Source organism: Aquila chrysaetos, chromosome 3, assembly GCF_900496995.4.
Source record: "Aquila chrysaetos chrysaetos chromosome 3, bAquChr1.4, whole genome shotgun sequence".
NCBI classification, from domain to species: domain Eukaryota; kingdom Metazoa; phylum Chordata; class Aves; order Accipitriformes; family Accipitridae; genus Aquila; species Aquila chrysaetos.
This window is the reverse complement of record NC_044006.1, coordinates 28083887-28103227: the sequence shown is the minus strand read 5'-3', so window position 1 is coordinate 28103227 and position 19341 is coordinate 28083887. Positions and strand designations below refer to the sequence as shown.

The 19341-nt window shown below is 45.5% G+C and overlaps 1 protein-coding gene across 7 annotated transcripts in view; it reads left to right on the top strand.

The window, feature by feature from the left end:
* BLVRA (biliverdin reductase A) overlaps positions 1 to 3565 on the top strand; it is a 32731-nt gene extending 29166 nt beyond the window's left edge. For all 7 annotated transcript variants that reach the window (XM_030007975.2, XM_030007976.2, XM_030007974.2 and 4 more), the window contains one exon: positions 902 to 3565. In XM_030007975.2, the coding sequence (XP_029863835.1) occupies positions 902 to 1175 (274 nt within the window). In that variant the 3' untranslated portion in view covers positions 1176 to 3565. The remainder of the gene's footprint in view (positions 1 to 901) is intronic.
* Positions 3566 to 19341: the final 15776 nt, after the last annotated feature.

Here is a 19341-nt window from a genome sequence, read left to right as displayed (position 1 = left end):
AGCATTTGCAGTGTTGGGCCAGGGAGTCTGTTAAGACACCTGAAGTGATGCAGCATGTCCCATGGCTCCTCTTTCCTCAGCCAAGCTGGAAAGTTGGGGAGGAAGGTGCGAGGACTTGTGAGCTATGACAGTCAATAGCCAACAGCACCAGTGCTTGGCCTGGAGATTGTGTCTATCACATTGGCCTAAGACGGGACTTTGCCCTGATTAAGAAAGACCTGCCTGAGAGTCTATGTAGCTGAAACAGGCTAAATTGACATCTTCTGGTGTAATCTCTAGGATCAACTCAGTGCTCCCAGTAAAGAGGAAGAAACTTATTTGAAAAGTTCAGAGAGTACAGATACTAGTGTCTGCATGAGTGAACTTGCCGTCTGCCCAGCTCATCCTAAAGGGTTGGTGTTCAGTTCGCACAGTAGCACCTGGGTCGTCATTATGTACCTGAGTGATGTAAATTTATTCTTGCTGGAGGAATGACTAGACATTAAGGGCCTCGTGAGTTTAGCTGTGATTGAATCACGCACAAAATATTTGGATGTTTAACTGCACTTTTCATCCAAGTCCACAAACAAACAGATTAAACTTCCCTCTTCCCTGTGAGATGGCTAGACATCGCTGGCTTCACTTTGTGCATAGGGAAAACAAAGCTGGAGAGAGCTTAGATTGTGTGCTGAAAGTCATGGCATGAAGCAGTGGCAGAGTTAAGACTATTACCCGGTATTCAACTCTGTAACCACAAGGCATGTTGGTCAGAACATGTTACCTGAATATGCAATGACTGAAATGTAAAAATGGTGCATTTAGTAGGGCATTTTCTGTAAATGCTGAGAAAAAAGCATAAACTAGAACTGTTGATTCCATTTCTTCATAAATACTCTTCTTTTTCTCTCCTCCTCCACACTAGACCTCTGACTTGGATTGAAGAAAGGGGACCAGGGATGAGACGTGAAAAGAAAATCAACTTCTGTTTCACAAGTGGTTGCCTGGAGAACTTCCCTCAAGCCCCAAGGTCTGCTGTGGGCCTTTTCATGCAGGATCAGAACCTTTTTGCCAAAAAACTGCTGGGCCAGGTATCCAAGGAGGAGCTCGCTGCTGAGAAATGGCGAATTTTGCGGTGTCTTGACCTTGCCGAGGTGATCCAACAGCACTGTGAACAGCCAGAGAAAATCTATTCCTGAGGCTGCTCTTAGGGAAGGAGGAACATGGCAGACGGGAAAGCTGTAGGGCTAGAGCTCATTGTTGCCATCAAGCAGTTGCTATTTCTGTTTCATTACCTTCTTTTTGACTAGTTGAGAATCCTAGGCTCTCTGGGTGGGTGGAGAGCCTGGGCTATACCCCGTGCCTTCTGGTTTGTGCCAGAACAAAGCAACATTACCCCGCTCCGATGCACTGCCGTCCATCCAGGCAAATAGGACCCTAGCAGCAACAAGCTTTCCTGTGATTCAGTTGGAAATGTCCCTGAGAGCAGATCCTGGAGGACTGCAAATACTAGATATGATTTTCCATCCTGAGGTTTTTTTTCCCCCTCTAGATATGTCTGAAAATGAGATGTGTCTCATTTAGTAGTACTCATGTAGTATTATCTAGAAAGAAGTATTAGCTAGAATGAAGTTCTAGGTGAGTTTTCCACCTCATTACTTGATCTGCAGAACTTGTGCCACCACAGTCCTGACCTTTTCTTCCAGATGCCCTGAAATGTTCTGTTTGTTTGGTCTAATTGGTTGTTGTGCCTGTTTGGGATTTTTTGTTGCTTTTTGGTTGTTGTTTTGTTTGTTTGTTTGTTTGCACATTGGAAACCATCTACTTTCAAATAGAATCTATATTGGTATCAGAATAGAAGAAATATCTTGGCTCTTGATAGATGCTATGTTGAGTTCACTCAATTTCTGTGGTGCCCTGGGCCAACATAGAAATCTTTTTCCAGCAGAGATTAGAACAGTGCATTAAACTAATGCATCACCTGCCTGCTTTCTACTGAATCTAAAAATTTTTCTTTTTTTGTACTGGAAGCAGCATATTATTGTCCTTCATTTGTGTTCTGTATCTAATTCAGGATATGAACAGATCACTGCTAAAAGTAATATACATCCTGCCTTTAAGAAAAAAATAATTAATGCACTCCTGGAAACAGTGAAATTCATTAGAACTGGTGATAAAATTAGAATAGAACTGTAGAAAATGGAGCAGTTTGCAAATGTAGCCATGTGGTTATGGCGTATGACACCTGTGGGGATAGGTCTTTAGCATTTTACAGTAGTCCCAGGGTCATGTATGATGACATTATCACTTCCTTAAAGAAGCATTTTGGTTTTAGGAGAAGCCTAAACAGTGCACAAAACTATTAATAATTCCTCTGTTTGCCTTTTACTTTCTAATTACAGCATCTGTTGGTGCTATATTAATATAGCAGCAAACTTCAGTCTGTGCAGTTGTTCTTCCAAACACAGAACATCATTTCTTTTCTACATTATCACTTGGGCAATTTTTTAATAAAGGAGCATATATGTTGTGAATGTATACATAATTACAGCCAGTCAATATTGATGGGAAAAAAGTCTTCCTTTGGGTAAATCATGTTCATTCAGGCAGTTCAGTTAGTTGGAAACAGGGAAGGAAAGACTCTATTTCTTCCCAAATCAGTCAGTTCTTAGGAGGAACTGTAGCTTGATATGTGAATGAATTCTGTGTGTGAAATTTGTTTAAATCTACTTTATCTGTTAAAATCAGTGAAAACCCTCCTATTGACTTCAATGGATTGAAATCCTTGTGGGCTGGCAGCAGATTTGTGCAGGCAGATTGTGCACTTGTCCACCCAAATGGAGCATTCACAGGGACTTTACCAATGTGATGGACATTGCCTGGGCAGATCTGATGGTGTGTGAGGGGGGAAAAAGTGGGTTTGTGGCAAAATGCAAAAAGTCCACCTGGGATCGGAATGAAATTAGAATCTGCTGTGTATATCTATCTGCTATGTATGACAGCACGAGAGGTGCTGTTTCTTGACAAACTCCTCAGCTGTGAATATGGGGTGAATACCACTTGTCTACATGCTAATTCACAATGAGTAGCTGGGGAGGGAGGGTGGGTAAAGGGAAGGGAGATTCACGCTCCCTATCTATAGGCATCAAAATTAGCCACCATGTCTCCCTGGGCGTGCTCTGCAGTTGCTGGCGAGAGCAGTGTTCCTCTAAGAAATGGGGAATGAATTCACGGGAGCTCTGTAGAGCAGCAGTATAACATTGTGCAGTGAATCACCCTCTGGAGAAGCTTGTTTCTATAGAGAGTGTCTGGGGAAATTAGCTGGTTAATTTGAGCTAGGAAGGCAGATGCCTAGAGCTGGATATCTTGTGTTCATCTCCCTCCCATTCCTCCCAGCTAACCTGCTTGCCTACTGCCGTCTGCTCTGCTCCTGGGAGCCAGCAGCATTCAAATGGCTTTTCCTTCAGCCCTGTGAATTTGCTGAGGCACTGCGATGGTTTGTATATGAGAGCTACTGGATGTCAAGCTTCAAACATACATATTGTTTAACCAGATGTCGAACTCACCAATAAAATATTGGAGCTCTTAATCATTCCTTTTAGTTCCTGTTGTCCTTCATTAGCAGTTCCCATTGCCTGTGCTGAAAGTGGCTCTGTCCTGACCGGTTCTTTTCCCCCCTTTCACTTGTTGAGCCTTGTGAAATCCTGCCAGCGACTACAGGCTGTGATCCTATCCTAAAGCCCTCAGCTGTCTCCCTCTCCTGTTTCAAAGTTTTGAATACAAGTGTAGTGGGGTTTGTGACCTTATCTCAACTCGTGAGCCCTCCCACAAAATTCCTGCCCTTCTGGTCCTGTCTGACTCCTGCCCAGGAGTACTGGCAAGTCTAAATCTCAGCTGTATGCTTTCAGTTTCCCATTCAACAACTGGTGTATTTGAGCAACATTTTTGAATCTGCTAAGTAGAATCTGAAACAAGTATTGAAATGGGTTTTCTTGTGGTTTTAATAAACTGCTTTACCATAGCAGAAATACTATCAGAAGAGTTTTTCAGATAGTATTTGGCATAGGCTGAACCCAGCCAGTTTCAGAGGTGCAGAGGTATGAAAAGGTAAGTATAGGGTGTGACATGGGCAGGTTGGTATATCATGTTCTTTGGAGGTAGCTGCTTTTCTGCTCCTTCTGCTGGAAATCACCCTGCTCCTGTGGAACATTCTAGGAAGTTCGCTGCAGTACACTTCAACTCTGCCTGACGCTATGGAGTTGTTACGGAAAGTGCTGTAATGCAAAAAGCTCCTACGTGAAGGAGGGATGCTCAGTTTGCTGACATAGGCTGTAGCTTGTCTCTGGCAGATGAGAGGCATGGAGTCACTAACTGCACCATGCTAGCTGAAACCTGGAAGAGGTGGTTTGGTCCAAAGGCCTTTTCAGAGGGCTAGAGATCAGGAGAATGGAAAATTTTCAAAGAGCAAAAAACCTAGCTATTGGTGTGAGGACTTACAAAGGTGTGTGGGGAGCTCTGGCCAAGAGGGAAAGAAGGTGGATATGATTTTTGGATCAGGTGTTTACCTGAGAGCCTGTTCTGTCAGGGCTGGGAATGGGGTCTAATTTAACTGTGTGATTACTGAGGACTGTCAGGAACAGTATGGGAACATGGGAGGTGGGATGAGGGGAAAGGCAAAGAGGACCAGGGGACACTGCAGGAGTTGGTTGAGCTGGCATTATTTATGAGGAGAACATCACTGGAGCCCCCAGAGCAGATCAAGCAGACAAGAAAAGGGGAAGGCAAGGGGTGGCAGCTGTGTAAACTGGGGCTGTTCTTTAAATGGTCCTAATATGTCAAAACTGGCTGGTTTAAAATGAATAGTATGTGTGGCATCTAGGTAAAACTGCGGGGCTGAGTTACAGAAAGCACTTTGGGGATTGCAGGTCCTCCAGCAGTCTGTAGAAGGGTCAAGGTTGTAAAGACTGAACTGTACACATATCTTCATCTGCCACTCAAGGTGTTTGATTCCTTCAGGTTGGCAATATGATCTGGGGCCTCGGGCACCCTCACAGTTTGCTGGTGAGTGACCCACCAAAGGTGATCCTGGTTGGACATCTGGCTCTGTAATGGTGTCTCCAGTGAGACTCACAGAACTGTGTGCTGATGTGCTTCATGCAGTAGCATTTACTGCTCCCCAAGGTATGCTGTATGCTCTGTGCAATAGTAATAAAACATACCAGGAAGCCAAGGATCTGCAGTAAAATAATAACTCCCAACTTTTGACAAAGATAGCAAGATACTTGGTTAGCCTTAAGTGCTCCAAGCTGGTGTCTGTAGAGGCTGAATTAAATGAGGTTACAGGACCCTGAGAGACCTGTTAGAATTTTTGTTTAAAGGAGGGATGTAGCACAGGTATTATCAGTGCAAACTTCAGCCCTAACTCAGAAGAACCAAGCCTTGCAATGGGAAGACAGAAGATGTCTATGCAGTATAATAAGGTGCTGTACAAAGCACTGGAGCCAGCTCCGGCTCAGCTACCTCCAGTAGCACGAGGGCTGGCTTGTGGTGTAATTTCATCTGGCCAGATGTGCCTTGCTTCTCAGCAGAGCTTGCTGGCCTGCGTGGAGCACTGGGCTGACTCATCAGGCCGTGTAGACATACCTGCAGCTCAGCCCAAAGTGCCTGTTTGGCTCCTGGCCTGCCAGCATCGATAGTATCTTTCTCCTGTTTACACTTATCTTTTGGGCAGCAAAGGGAACTCAAACACAGTTTCCAACCTGTAGCTTCTACTTTCTTGCTGACCCAACCTGGTTAAAATGGACAGCTTTTTTCTTGCCCTTGAACAGAACCTAATGCTCAGGAGGTATGGGGCTGCTGCATGGTGATGCCCACAAGGCTGTGGGAATCATCCCGGTGCTACAGCTAGCAGAGCTCCAGGCTTAGCGCTTGTCTTCCATGTCTTGGCAATAAACAGACCTTACTGGGGCCCAGCTGCATGCAGATAAATAAGGAGGGAAACTTCAAAACAATAATTTAAGTAAAAAAATACCATCATCAGAAGCTCCGAATAATAGCCTGTAGATACGCATGCTAGCTCTTACAACAATAAATGCATCCTGGTCTAATAAAAATCACTTACTTAGTCCACACTACTACTTCAAAAAACTTCTCTAAAACGTCATACTCAGGGCGTCCTAGATCACATTTAGTGTGAGCTGACTTTCTGATTTTGCTGCTGCTGTTAATGTCACAACCTGCCTACTAACGTTCCTATCTACCACACCTAGTGTATCGAGCCATCCTGCCTGATCTCCAGTGAGTCATCCCTTTTCTCTGATAAAGGTTAATTTACAAAGAACCCTGTAACATGTCTCTAAAATGGCTAGATTACCTCAATATAGTGAATAACTAATCCACTGGATTAGGGCTTTCCGATGTTTTGTGCATGGGTGTTATTCAAGTAACAGACAAGTAAAAATAATTTAAAAATACAAGGTTAAATATTAACAGAAAGTCAAGAAAGAAGCTCAACAGAGGAATAGTAGTAATAATAATGATGATGATGATGTCAGGAATAATGTCCCTTTGTGAGTAATCGGTCACTCCGGATTTCTAAAACAGTCCAGAAACAAATAAATAGGATGGGGATATCTCTGTATTAGTAGGAAGCGTTGGGTGAACTATTAGCTCTTTTTTCCTTGCATAATTCAAATATGGTCTGTAATTCAAATATAGCTCTAATTCAAGTAGTCTCTTCCCATGATTTGGGAAGTGGCACACTTGCAGCGTTTGGTTTTTGCATTTGACGTATTTCATGCAAGGACTTAGAGCTGGTGTCCTAGGCTGGGTAGGCAGCAGTATCCTTGTTCTGCATGGTTCTTAAGGAGCTGTTTATACCTGTGTCTCTCTCTTTCTCTCTCACCTGCACCAGTGGCTTCTCCTCCTTTCCCTTGTAAGTTGACATCTCTCCTTTATTCTGGTCCTTATTATTAGCAGTACTTGTAGGTAACATGGCTTTGCAAAGTCTCAGTAAGATTTTAAATGAACCAGGACACCTTTTCTCAGTTTCCTCTGACATGCGATTTCATTTTATGAATTCTACTGCCAGTAGATTTGTTACCAAGTTCAACAGTTTTATGACTTTTCTTTCTAGTACTGATGCAAAATACACATTTATTATGGAAAAGGCCTGGATGCTTACATTTTTCTATCACTGGCTGTACCTGCATTTTAATACAAAATTTTTGCATATGGGGACTGTTTAAATTTCTAGTCTCATTCACATAGACAGTGTTCTGTTTAGACTTTTTCTTTTACTATGCTGAAATATAGTTGTGTCCAGATTTTGAGTGTTATGGAAATTTCTTTAAAACCTGTTAAGATAGGGAGTTACAAATGCCTTATCACCACCTTCATCTTATTTTGCCCTGTGGTAAAAACCAACCAGACCCAAAACATCTATGTCACTGTTTCTACCCTGTACGCCCTGATCTTGTCTGCTAGTTTAACTGCAGTGAACTCAGGCAGGATGGGTTTATATGTAGTTTTTCATGTACATCTTGCCTCTTACTGGGCATGCCTTTTGCTTTGCACAGCGCAATCCACCTCTGCTGTAAACCTGCTGTGTTCTAACATTTGCTTCTCTTGTAATACCGTGTCCTGCTGTTGTACATTCACCTCTGTGTGCTCATGAGACTGTTGCTCATATCTGCTTTATTACAGATACCTGTTTTATTACATGACTGTGCAGGTCATGACTGCACACCAGAGCACTCCCATGTGCTGATGTATCTTAAGTTTTTCTATGTTAACTTATCAGCTGTTAGAGCTTTCTCTACTTTTTCTTTTGAGCTTGATTTCATTAGGAGCTCATCTTTCAGTCTGTCATCCCAGCCTGTCAAGGCACAGTCATCTTATTGTCAGCTGTAGCCAGGTTACACACTCATGAATCATTTTGGAATGTCCTTGATTTCACTCATCAGAGCAGCTCTTTGCATGGAGGTGTTTTTCACTGGAAAATAATGAGGTTTTGTGTAGCTCGAGCAATGCACTTTGGTTGTGGGTTTTTTTTTTTTGTATTCTGCTTCAGTGAATTGGTCACTGGAGATGGGGGGCTCTGCAAATATCCCTACCTTTTTCCCTGGTCATAGCATTATGTGGGCTACATCTGCCAACAGCCCTGAGATGATTAGGTCTGTTAAGTGCTTGTACACAGTCTATTTCTCTGCAGTCCTTCCATTTTGAAAAACCATGGCAGGCAGCATGTTTCTTCCAATGCTTCACGTGAAAAGCCCTCTTTTAATGTCTTGTAACATCATGGATTTTGGAGGGAAGGACAGGGTAAAATAAAAAGCTTTCCTTATTTTTGTTCTTTGCAAATCTCCTCACAAGTACTACGTGCTCAGAAATTCATCCCTGTACATGGCAGAGCTTAGCTGTGGTGTTTTAGGGTGCAATTTGACAGGCATTTCTTCAGGCAGGACCACCAAGCACCCATGGCTTGTCCCTGCCCAGCTGCCTCTATGCGACTGTGGTGCCTCATCTTCTACCCCTCCTGCCCTACCTGTCGAGGTTCCTCCAGATGTGCTGCACTGCTGCTGTTGCTGTGGCCCCTTTTCCAGTGCCACAAGGTGCATCCCTGAGGTGATTAGTGGGGGGACTGCTGCAGGGCTGGGGAGGGCTGTGAGGGGAAGAACAGGCAGCAGCAATTCTCTGCCCATAATCTGGGCAGCAGCTGGAGTGATGGAGTCTAGGGTGGAGAGAGGGGGGAGGAGGCTGAGCTGTCACTCTCAGTTAGCACTTCACCAGCACTCCCACGTCAAGGAAGAAAGAAAGAGAAAAAGAAAAAAAAAAACAGTAAGGGGCTTTAAATTTTTCCAGTGGAAAATAACTCAGAAAACACCGATAACCTTTCTTCATGGTGTTTGTATATGAAAGGCTCAGAGTTGCTCCAATTTTCTGTTGAAAAGAGTTGCAAGAACCCAAATCCCACTAAGTGCATCTCTCTGTAGGTGATGCCTGGATTTCTCATGTGTAAAATGCCCATGGCTAAAAGGTCCCACTGTAATTTTGCTGCTCTGCATTGATAGGTTTTCTCCATGCAGAGGCACCTTTTCTTTGCTGAGAAAGAGCCAGTGGCAGGAGGGTTTTTAAAACAAGAGAAAACACAGGACAAAAAAGGCTCATGACCTCAAGTTTCTTTTGCAGGCAAGCCTGCTTTCCTTGACTGGTAGCTCATTTTCTCTCAGGAGTTGTTGTCACATCTGGTTTTACGGCTGTTGTCAGGTATTGGGAGGCTCTTTTTGCACTTTGAAGTGGGCAAGGGCTTACACAGGGGATGTACCATGGATCCTTCCGTACTAGACGTCTATCTACTAGCTGGTGCGCTGACATTGTGGGGGACTGGGCTCAGGGACCCAGTCCCACATCCCAAGCTCTTGATCTCCTCCTTGATGTCCTACCAGAGGTGGTTTTGAAGGGAGCAAGTGTCTGTGAAGGTGGTTGACATCAGTCACGAAGGGAAACCTGATAGAGGAAGGCTCCCTTTGTCCCTTACCTCATATACACCTTCCTCAGGTGTACCTTGCTTTCTTTTCAGTTTTAGCAGAGACACGTTCCTTTTAGTAGCCACCTCAAGGTGCTCCTCCTTGCCAGCCTACAGCACTATCTGGCTCTGGGAAAGGAGGTGAGATTGAGGAGTGGTGCAACGTGGGGCCCAGCACCCCCTCTGCTTTCCGGTGCTGTGAGTGGGAGTTACGCCTCACCGTGAAAGCAAGGGGAGTGGTGGAAACCCACCCAGGCGCAGGGTTTTGCCTGGAGGCCATGCCCTCTTTTTCTGCCTGCTAAATTCCTATCTGGTGATCTGCAGTCCTAACAGCTTGTCTTCTGGCTTTGGAAAGCCTGGAGTGGAGAACTTGGAAATTTCCACGTGGGGTGAAGCTCTGGACTCAATATGGGATTGGACTGGTCACAGTCACTTTGACTTCTACTTATCACCCTTTGAACAGCGGGATTTGTACCTTCACTTTCTGACAGCTCTGCTGAAGTCATCCACTGAAGGAAGAAGCAGTGCCTTGACCAGCTATGTGAGTTTGAATGGCCATGCTGCTGTGTCAGGCAAGTCCTACACTCGAACAATGCCTTTGGGTAAGCATCTGTTTTTTGCAACTAAAATTTAAATTAGAGCTTGATCTGTAGCACCACAAATACTACAAAGTACTGAACGTGAGCCTGACTATTTTCTTACTCCACCACGTGTAGACCTCTCTCCTCTCTTCATGTGCATTTTGTACAGATTCAAGTTGCCAGCCCTGGTACAAAGCTGTGACCAGTTGTTCTGGAGGGTGAGGAGTTACTACAACACAGGTATATGGGAAAAGGATGCAAGAGGGAAAACTACATCATTCCAATAAAGAAAGGGTAGGGAAATTTTTACCTCTACTTTTAGTCACATCCGATAAAATACAAGGTTGATGTATCCTCTGCATATGTAGCTGAAAGAATTTCTTGTGCATTGATGTTAATTTTGCAACAGCTTGTAGTAAGATGTGACTCGCAATGCTCTGGTCACTGAGTATGTTAAGGCTTGTTTATTAGGCAGCAAACTGCAGTAAATCATAGTCAGGTAGTTATTACTGGCAGTGTAATGTCTTGCTATCAGTGCAGTTCTGATCTTTTGGAAATTCAGGACACAAACTAAGATATATCAACAACTCGGACTATCCTGTGAACATATCCCACTGATTCTTAATGTATTAGATAATCACAGTTTAATCTGACTGTCTGCTTTTAGCCATTCACGTCAGGGAACAGACTTGTTTTAAATGATGTCTTGCAGCTATTTTCTTTTTGACTGTTCAGTTCATACAGACTAAAGCAAACGGTTGTCATACCTTAAGCCTCACATAGTAATTCCTATCTGTGCAGAACAGTACAAAGGGCAACCACATCAAAATGTACCACATCTCACCCACTTTCTTCAAAGTGCAAAACAACAGAGAGGCTCTTGAGTTGGTCTTTGGCTATTTGAATTCCATTTAAGACCTTTTTGGAGAAGCTGTACCACTAACCCATCACAGCAAAAAGGAAAAGCAAAGCTGGAGGGACACCTGTTGATTGAAGATGCAACAAAATTGCTCCCAAGGAGTGGGAGCTATTCAAGGGAGATACTCACTGGAAGTGTGCGGATGCAGAAATAGAACCATGACGTTTGTCTGGCTGTCAAAGAATAAATGCCCAGTGAATAAAGGCCAACCTGAGCTCATCTGGGGCAAAATTCCATTTTGTGGTGCCAGAATATATTTTTATCCAGACTGGGAGAAAGCAGAATTTCTGACCAATTTTTGTGGACACAGACTGTGAGTTTGAATAGTGATCGAGATCTGTAAAACCCAAAGTAACACTTTACCTCATTCAGAACAGAGCTGTTTTTTCTTCTTTTTCTCAGTTCACTCCAAGTCAGGCAGAGCGCACATTTCACAGGCCAGTGTTTTTGCCATTCAGTGTAGACTCTATGTCTCTGTGAGAAAATATTCTTATTTAATGAAACAGAAGATAGGAAACAGCTCCATTTGGAAGACTGAAGGATGCTTTTCCAGGATTGAGCAATCCCATGTGAGATTTCATTTTTCCAAGCCAGCTCAATGTTTGTATTTCAGGGATGGTAGACAAAAAATAGTTGAATGAGTTAAATCAGATTTTAATTAAAAAAATCCCCCCAAACATAATTAAAAGCTTAAAACCTAAATCTAGTTAAAATTGCATTTGAAATTAAAATGCAATGCCTGTAGCTATTATATAAGTAAAATAAAATAATGTGATAAAACCAACAAAAAAAGCAATGCATATTTTCCACCTAAGTTTAAGATAAAGTTGCTGAAACTGTGGGAAGCTCTTAGCAGAATGTCTGGGGCCAGAGTTTTCTGAACTGATAAAATAGCTTTCTATAGCCCTAGCTTCTCATAGAATGCTTTTTTCACTTTACTGTATTTATTTCAGTATAGTTCCCTCTGAAGAATAACTAAGCAATAACAAACAAAATGGCTGGAAGTTTAAATACTTGCTGGAATACTTTTCTGGAAGCAGAAATACTTCCTTGGTTCTTTGGGACTGTGCTTACAAACTAGGTATGAGGGGCTATCTAACAGTTTTAAAATCTTCAGGCTCAAACCCCAGATTATACTTCCTTTGTAATAAACCATTTCTAAATACAGCACATTTTAAGGGTAAATTTACTATTTTTCCTCTCTATTCAGTACATCCAACACAGTTTTAATTACTGCCCTTATAAAATATAATGGTCCATCTGCCATCCACAGCAAATCACGAATGAAGTACTAATAGCTCAGTAAGTAAGAAATGCCATTTTTATAATAAAATGTTATCAGTGGGAATCTGAGTGCATACACTGTATGTTACATGAGCATTTGGATCCTTGTATTATGTCTTCCTGAGTAGCAGAAGATAAGTAATAGTGAAATGTAAGTTTTGCACAAAAGTTATTCATGTTGTTATTAGTGGTTCTTCAATGATGCAATTCAATTGTGGTTTCAAAAATAAGTACAAAGTAGATATTCAACAGCATTAAAGCTTGCTATTTAAATTGAGCTCATTTGCTTTGCTGACTTAATTTGAAGTTTTAAGAGTTTTAAATCACTTTGATATCAATATAAGATTACTTTGGTACTTGATCAATATATATAAAAATATGATCATTTTGGTACTGGAACGCGTCCAGGGGAGGGCAGCAAAGCTGGGGAAGGGGCTGGAAGGCATGTCCTCTGAGGAGCGGCTGAGGACACGGGGTTTGTCTAGTTTGGAGAGAAGGAGGCTGAGGGGTGACCTCACTGCTCTCGACAGCTTCCTGAGGAGGGGACGTGGAGAGGGAGGTGCTGATCTCTTCTCCCTGGTACCCGGTGCCGGGACGCGTGGGAATGGCTCAAAGCTGCATCCGTCAGGGGAGGTTCGGACTTGACGTGAGGAAAGAGGGTGGTCAAACCCTGGAACAGGCTTCCTTGGGAGATGGTCGATGCCCCATGCCTGTCAGTGTTGAAAAGGCAGTTGGCCAATGCCCTTAATATCACACTCTGACTTTTGGGCAGCCCTGAAGTGGTCAGGCAGTTGGACTAGATGGTTATTGTACGTCCCTTCCAGCTGAAATAGTCTAGTCTAGTCTATTCTTCTTCCTACCTCCTCCTTTCCCTACCAGTACATGCTGAGGAAATCTCTGATGACATTTCTTCCCAGCCCTGCACTAGCAGAAGGCATTCAATACCCATAACCACGTCCCAGCCTAGGCATGGGCTCTGTCACGTTGTGGGGAGGAGGCATGTGCCTTCTGGTGGGGGTGAGAGCTGTGGATCGTCTCGAGATAAGTGGACCATCCGCACAAATCTGCACAAAGCAAGTGTGAAGTGCGGTTTTTGAAAGTCTTCTGTGTTCATCCAGTTTAGCTGGGTTTCCACAGGGTAGCAAACCCCCGCATCTCTGACACTAGTGAGGCTCAGAGATCAAGCCCTCAGTCTGAAGCAGGACATGCTCCTCAACTAAAGGGTTGCAAACCTGTTGGAGGTGAGCAATACCTGTTCATTACCCCTGGATTTTGTTTTTGCTCCTTGGACTCATTTTTAGAAGTGTCTGACCTGTTTCCTGTGCAAAAACATGCTAAAACACACGAGCCTGAGAACAACGGTACTCCACCAGAGAGAAGGCTCCTCTGGCCCAAAACTCTGTCTCCAAGGTGGCCAACCACCCCTGTCTAAAGGAGGGCGTATGAGCCATGCAAGTCCGCTTCTGTCAGGGTCCTGGGGGTGCTCATAGGCCTCAATGGCTGGGCCCGGCCTCCCCTGGGACCCCCACCCTCCCCGTCTCCTGCCAAGGGCCCAGGGGACATGTCTCAGCTCAGCCTGGGGCCTTCAGTCCCTGCCTGAGCCATGTTGTAGGTGTGCCCGTCCCTGCCCCTGTCTCCTGGATGGGCCTGGCACCTGCACTGCAGAGAGCTGCTCTCCTGGATGGAGCCCTCAGACCGAGGTCGGAGCTTGTCATGCGGAACTCTGGGCACAACACAGCATAGCTGTTCTGTTCTGTTCTGTTCTATTCTACTCCATTCCTTGTGCTGACCATGAGTCAAATAACATGAGACTTATTTGCCTGAAATGCCAGCAGTTTTTCAGCTCCAAAAACACTTTCAAGGACACATAACACAAAGATTACATGTGGAAACAGGATGTTATTTTTATTTTTCTGATTCTGATTCAGAGCCGATGCTCACAAGCATTAACACAACGTGCATGTGCAGCCAGGAGCAGGCTGACGCGTTCTTCAGGTGAGCTTGAGAAAACATCCTTTGCAGCCTGGCAAAGGCAAGTCACAGAGCTACAGAGAGTAGCAGGAGGAATACAGGCCAAGCAGTCCCTGTTTCCTGAAGAGCGAGAACATGAAGAATGAGGATCAGGACCGACCACACACCAGAGAAGAAGAAGGAGGAGGAGGAGGTGTGTGGTACCGTGGGGTGTTTTCCAAAGCATGACACGTAGCAATGACAAGCATACTTTTTTGCCTTCCAAAACTTGCTCCACTGCTGTGCTTCTTGGCCAATGATGCATGAAAAGCACTCTTGTGCCTGCCCAGTGCTTGTATTGCACGCCGGGAGAGCTGAACAGCGGCAGCTCCTGATGGTGCAGCAAGCCCGGAGCCCTTCCAAGCACAGGCTGGTTTGCAGAAGCAAGAACCCCTGGGGAAATGGAGCCAAGGGAAGAGCAGAGCTCGCTCCCGCTACAGACTGGCACTGGGCAAGAGAGCCCGAGAGAGGCAGGGCACGAGCGGCGCCTTGGAGGTGCAAGAGCAGCAGGCAAGGACCTACCGAAAGGGCCCAGAGGAGCCCTGACAAGGGGCTGTGCTCAGTGCTACAGAGGAAGGCAAAAAACCCCCGGGGACACTTGCTAGCCCACCATGGGGGAAAAAAAGCCTTCCTCCCCCCAGCTGCAGGGCACGAGAGGCCATCTTTGTGGTGCACGAGCAGCAGGCAGTAACCTAGCCAAAACGGACCGGAGGAGCCCTGACAAGTGGTCATGCTCAGTGCTGCAGAGGAAGGCAAAAAACCCCCGGGGACCAGTGCCAATCTGCCCCGGGGGAAAGTTCCTTCCTGACCCCAAAGCTGGTGATCGGCTATTCCCTGAGCACATGAGCAAGACCCGCCTCCTCGTCCCACAGGCTGGTCACGCCTGCCAGAAGATGCCCAAGCCCTATTCTCCCTCAACCTGGAGCCATCTCAGGGGTTTCCGAGAGTGGCCAAATGCCCCCAGCCTGATCAACCTTGGGGGCAAGAATCCTTTCTGCGCCTTTGGGCCACCAGTGGGTGCTCCAAAGGACTGGGGACCCCTGGCAACATCTCTGCATCCCATTTCTTACGGCTGCTGCCCCTGGCTCCGCAGGTGATGAGGATGGTGAGCTCTGCAGTGCTCCTCAAGAAGGCATTCCCATGGTCTTGCCACTGCTTATCCAGCTGAAAAGGCCCGGCAACCTCGGGCACTGCCAGGGCTTGGTGGCTCTTCTCATCTCCTGAGGGGCTTGCGTCTGTTCCCCAAAGGTTGAAGCAGGATTCCATCCATCAGATGGGCTTTGAACGTGGCCCTGCCGTGAAATGGTGTTGCACTAGAGAACCTCCAGCAGCCTGGTCCAACGTCTGGTCTTCCTCCCTCAGCCCCCTCCAAGTAATTCCACTGGCTCCTCAAGGACTTCCTCTCGGATGTCTTCGGGCTGTCCCCGGGCCATCTCTGGCAGCGGGGCACGGGAGGCTGCCCCTTTTATACTGCCCCGGGGCATTGTGACTGCTGCACTGCCGGCTGGTGGCACTGTGACACCGGGGTGACGGGGCCCCCCACGCGCAGCCCCTCCGCCCAGCATCCTTCGGAGGAAGGCCTGTGGGGTGCTGGCCCCGGGGGCTGTCCCTGTGCCCAGGAGGCCCAGGAGGCTGTCCCTGCCCTTGGTGGCCATGCACTGGGCCAGCTGCTGGGTGTCCCTGACGCCTCCTCTGCCACCCGGCTCCCAAGGACAAACCTGGTGGTGTTATTCTTCTCTCAGGCCATGGCAGAAAGCAACCCCTGCAAACAACCCCTCCTCAGGTCTTGAAGAGGGGCTAGGAGGGCATATTTAGGCAACCTCCCACTTCTCCATTTACCTGTACTGAGGAGCAGCAAATGCATAAAAGCACTGAGAGACTTGAGTGTGCAATCCGACAAGGCGGGCAGGCTGCATGCCTCTGGAGAAGAACTGGGTTTGGGCAAGCCTGTTACAGAAACCAGGCTCAGACATACGTGTAGCTCAAGTCCGGATTTACTCATTGTGATGTTTAATCTGGGGTGCAGCATGCATTCATAAATGTAATGAAGAGATCACCTGTATCTGAAAAATTAAGATTATAGATATTATCCTCTTACTAGTGGGGGTTGTGGGCAAGAGATGAAAAGTATTTCAGGGGAAGTACTGTCAGGAGGGTATGTTTCACTGTTCAATGGAAAGACAGTGGCTGTGGTAGACAATACTAGTACCTGATTTCCCATGAGCTTAAATGGACTTACAGCCTGTCCTGTAGTGCACAACAAGGAGCTTATCCAAACCACCAGCAATAGAGTTTTAAAAAAATATCACTTTTTCTACAGAAATTGTACGCTGATTTCTGCTCTGCTCTATTGGGGGGGTTTTGTGGTTTATGTGTGTGTGTTCCCCCATCCTCATAAATGTCCTCAAATTCATCTTGCCAGGACCATCAACAGCTTTTCCTTCAATATTTGTGGCTCCTGGGGTCACTGTTTGTTTGACATTATTTAGTCAAATAGTTTAAAAGTCTGACTTCTATCTTTATTACTTGCACTTCACTGAGCTCTGCTTTCTTCTCATGTTTTAAATAAATACCCCCCCAGTATTTTCAAACCACACTATTTGGAAATGTGATTTGTAGTTCTGCTGTAATAAATTTAGTCAGAGAACTCTTTTCTGGTACTTTAGCACTTGCTCTGTCACAGCTTTGGGAAGTTGGAACAAACTTGTAAACAGCAATATAGGATTTTTATACATGTTTGGGGAGGTACAAATGGTGCAGGAAATAAAGCAGTGAGGAATTGATTTGTTATAGTAGCCAGTGATGTGTCTAGTATCTATTTGAAACATGTTGGTTTCCAGCTGTGCAAAAAGATGGAAAGCTCTTCAGAAGTGTCTGTTCAAGGATAGTCTGAACTCTGAATTTTGACCCTATCATGCTGTTCCCTGTGTCCCTGAACCCGACAGCAAGGTATGGGGGTCCAGTGTATTTGGGATATTTCCATTGCCTCCAGAGGAAAAGCTGTAGAGCTTGGGAGGTTCTGTGCCAGGTGCCTAGACATGGTGACAGCCAATGCATGGAAATAGTGTTTGGAAAAATGGAATGCATCCCTGCAGCACGGCACACAAGAAGGTGTCACAGGTGAAACATAACTTTCTTCTATCCCCTCCTAACCACCATTGACACTTACTCCAAGATCCCTGCAGCAACATAAGGAGGTCTTCTCAATTGTCGTGGTTTAACCCCAGCCAGCAACTAAGCACCACGCACCCACTCATTCACTCCCCCCCCACCCAGTGGGATGGGGGAGAAAATCGGGAAAAGAAACAAAACTCGTGGGTTGAGATAAGAACGGTTTAATAGAACAGAAAAGAAGAAACTAATAAGGATAATGATAACACTAATAAAATGACAACAGCAATAATGAAAGGATTGGAATGTACAAATGATGCGCAGCGCAATTGCTCACCACCTGCCAACCAACACCCAGCTAGTCCCCGAGCGGCGATTCCCTGCCCCCACTCCCCCCAGTTTGTACACTAGATGTGGCATCACATGGTATGGAATACCCTGTTGGCCAGTTTGGGTCAGGTGCCCTGGCTGTGTCCTGTGCCAACTTCTTGTGCCCCTCCAGCTTTCTCGCTGGCTGGGGATGAGAAGCTGAAAAATCCTTGACATTAGTCTAAACACTACTTAGCAACAACTGAAAACAAGAGTATTATCAACATTCTTCTCATACTGAACTCAAAACATAGCACAGTACCAGCTACTAGGAAGACTAGGAAGACTAGGAAGAATAGAGTTAATTACTCTATCCCAGCTGAAACCAGGACATTGATGCAAAACAGAATTAGGACATGACCATTAATTTGGTCCTGGTGAGGCACTGAGCGTGGAGCTGGGCAGTGAGGTGTTTATGTAGCTGGCTTTGAGTACAGTCACGGTCCAGGTATACGCAGCTGGAAGCTTAGGAATAAGTGAGGCATTTAATTTTGTAGAGTTTAGACCGGGAAACGCAGTTAGCCTGCTTTATTGTAAGAATTGCCATTCTTAAAGTATGAAAACCTCCTCGTTGATCACCTGAGGAAGGAGAGGAGGAGTCAAGCAGTGAGTGTGGGCAGGATGCAGGGAAGGCATGGGCTCTTAGAAGGCATCACAACCTCTTTCTGACTCTGATGGTAATCAAGAGAAATGGAAGCTAGAATTTGGCAGAGGGAAGGGATGTAAAAATGGTTCCTGCCTGTGTCACCCAGACCAAGCAAGAGCAGAAAGCAGGGGGACCATTTGTCTTGTTTTGGAAATTGGCATCACATGCTTTTAAATATATATGTGACCTATGTATTTATTCATGACTAAAAATATATTTCCTCTTAACAAGACATTCCTACTCCATAGAGTGACTGTGGCATCAAGGATTTATGTTTCCTGCCCTTCTGTATCTCCGAGATCAAGTCTGCTCTTTTCATTCAGGCTTCTGCCTCTTTCCACACCATCTGCTGGGTGCTTCCCTCCTGGCCCATCGCTGCCAGACATCACCCCAGGGACTGCATCCAGCTGTGCCCTCCACCGGTGGCTAACATGGGCTAGCTGTGCCAGAGACCCCTTTTCCTCCAAGGCCCAGCAGTCAGGAGAGAGCTTGGGAGATGAAGGAAAGGTTTGTCACCTCCTCAGTCAGTAAAGTCCAGCCCAGGCGATGCTTGGGTGCTTTTCTCTGAACCCTTGTTCGGTGAAGGAGTGTTTCTTGTGCCAAAGCTGCACTGAAGGGAAAGGCAGCAGTCACTGAGCCACCTCAGTGCCCTTCTTTACCAGCACCAAGACCCTTTCCTTCAACCCTGAGAAAGCCAATGCATGAGGTGAGGTGAAGACGTGAGATGGGGGATTTTTTTTTTTTATAGTTTTGGTTTTCTTTTCTCTGTTTTTTTTTGGTTTTTTTTGGGGGGGGGGGGTGTTTAGCAAATCCAGCTTGATTTGTAGGCAAGGTTTGTAACTGATGCAGACTTAGCACAGAAAGCAAATCCTCTGGGACCTGTGAGAAAAAAATTTCTTCTGTAGACTTGGGCTGGCTA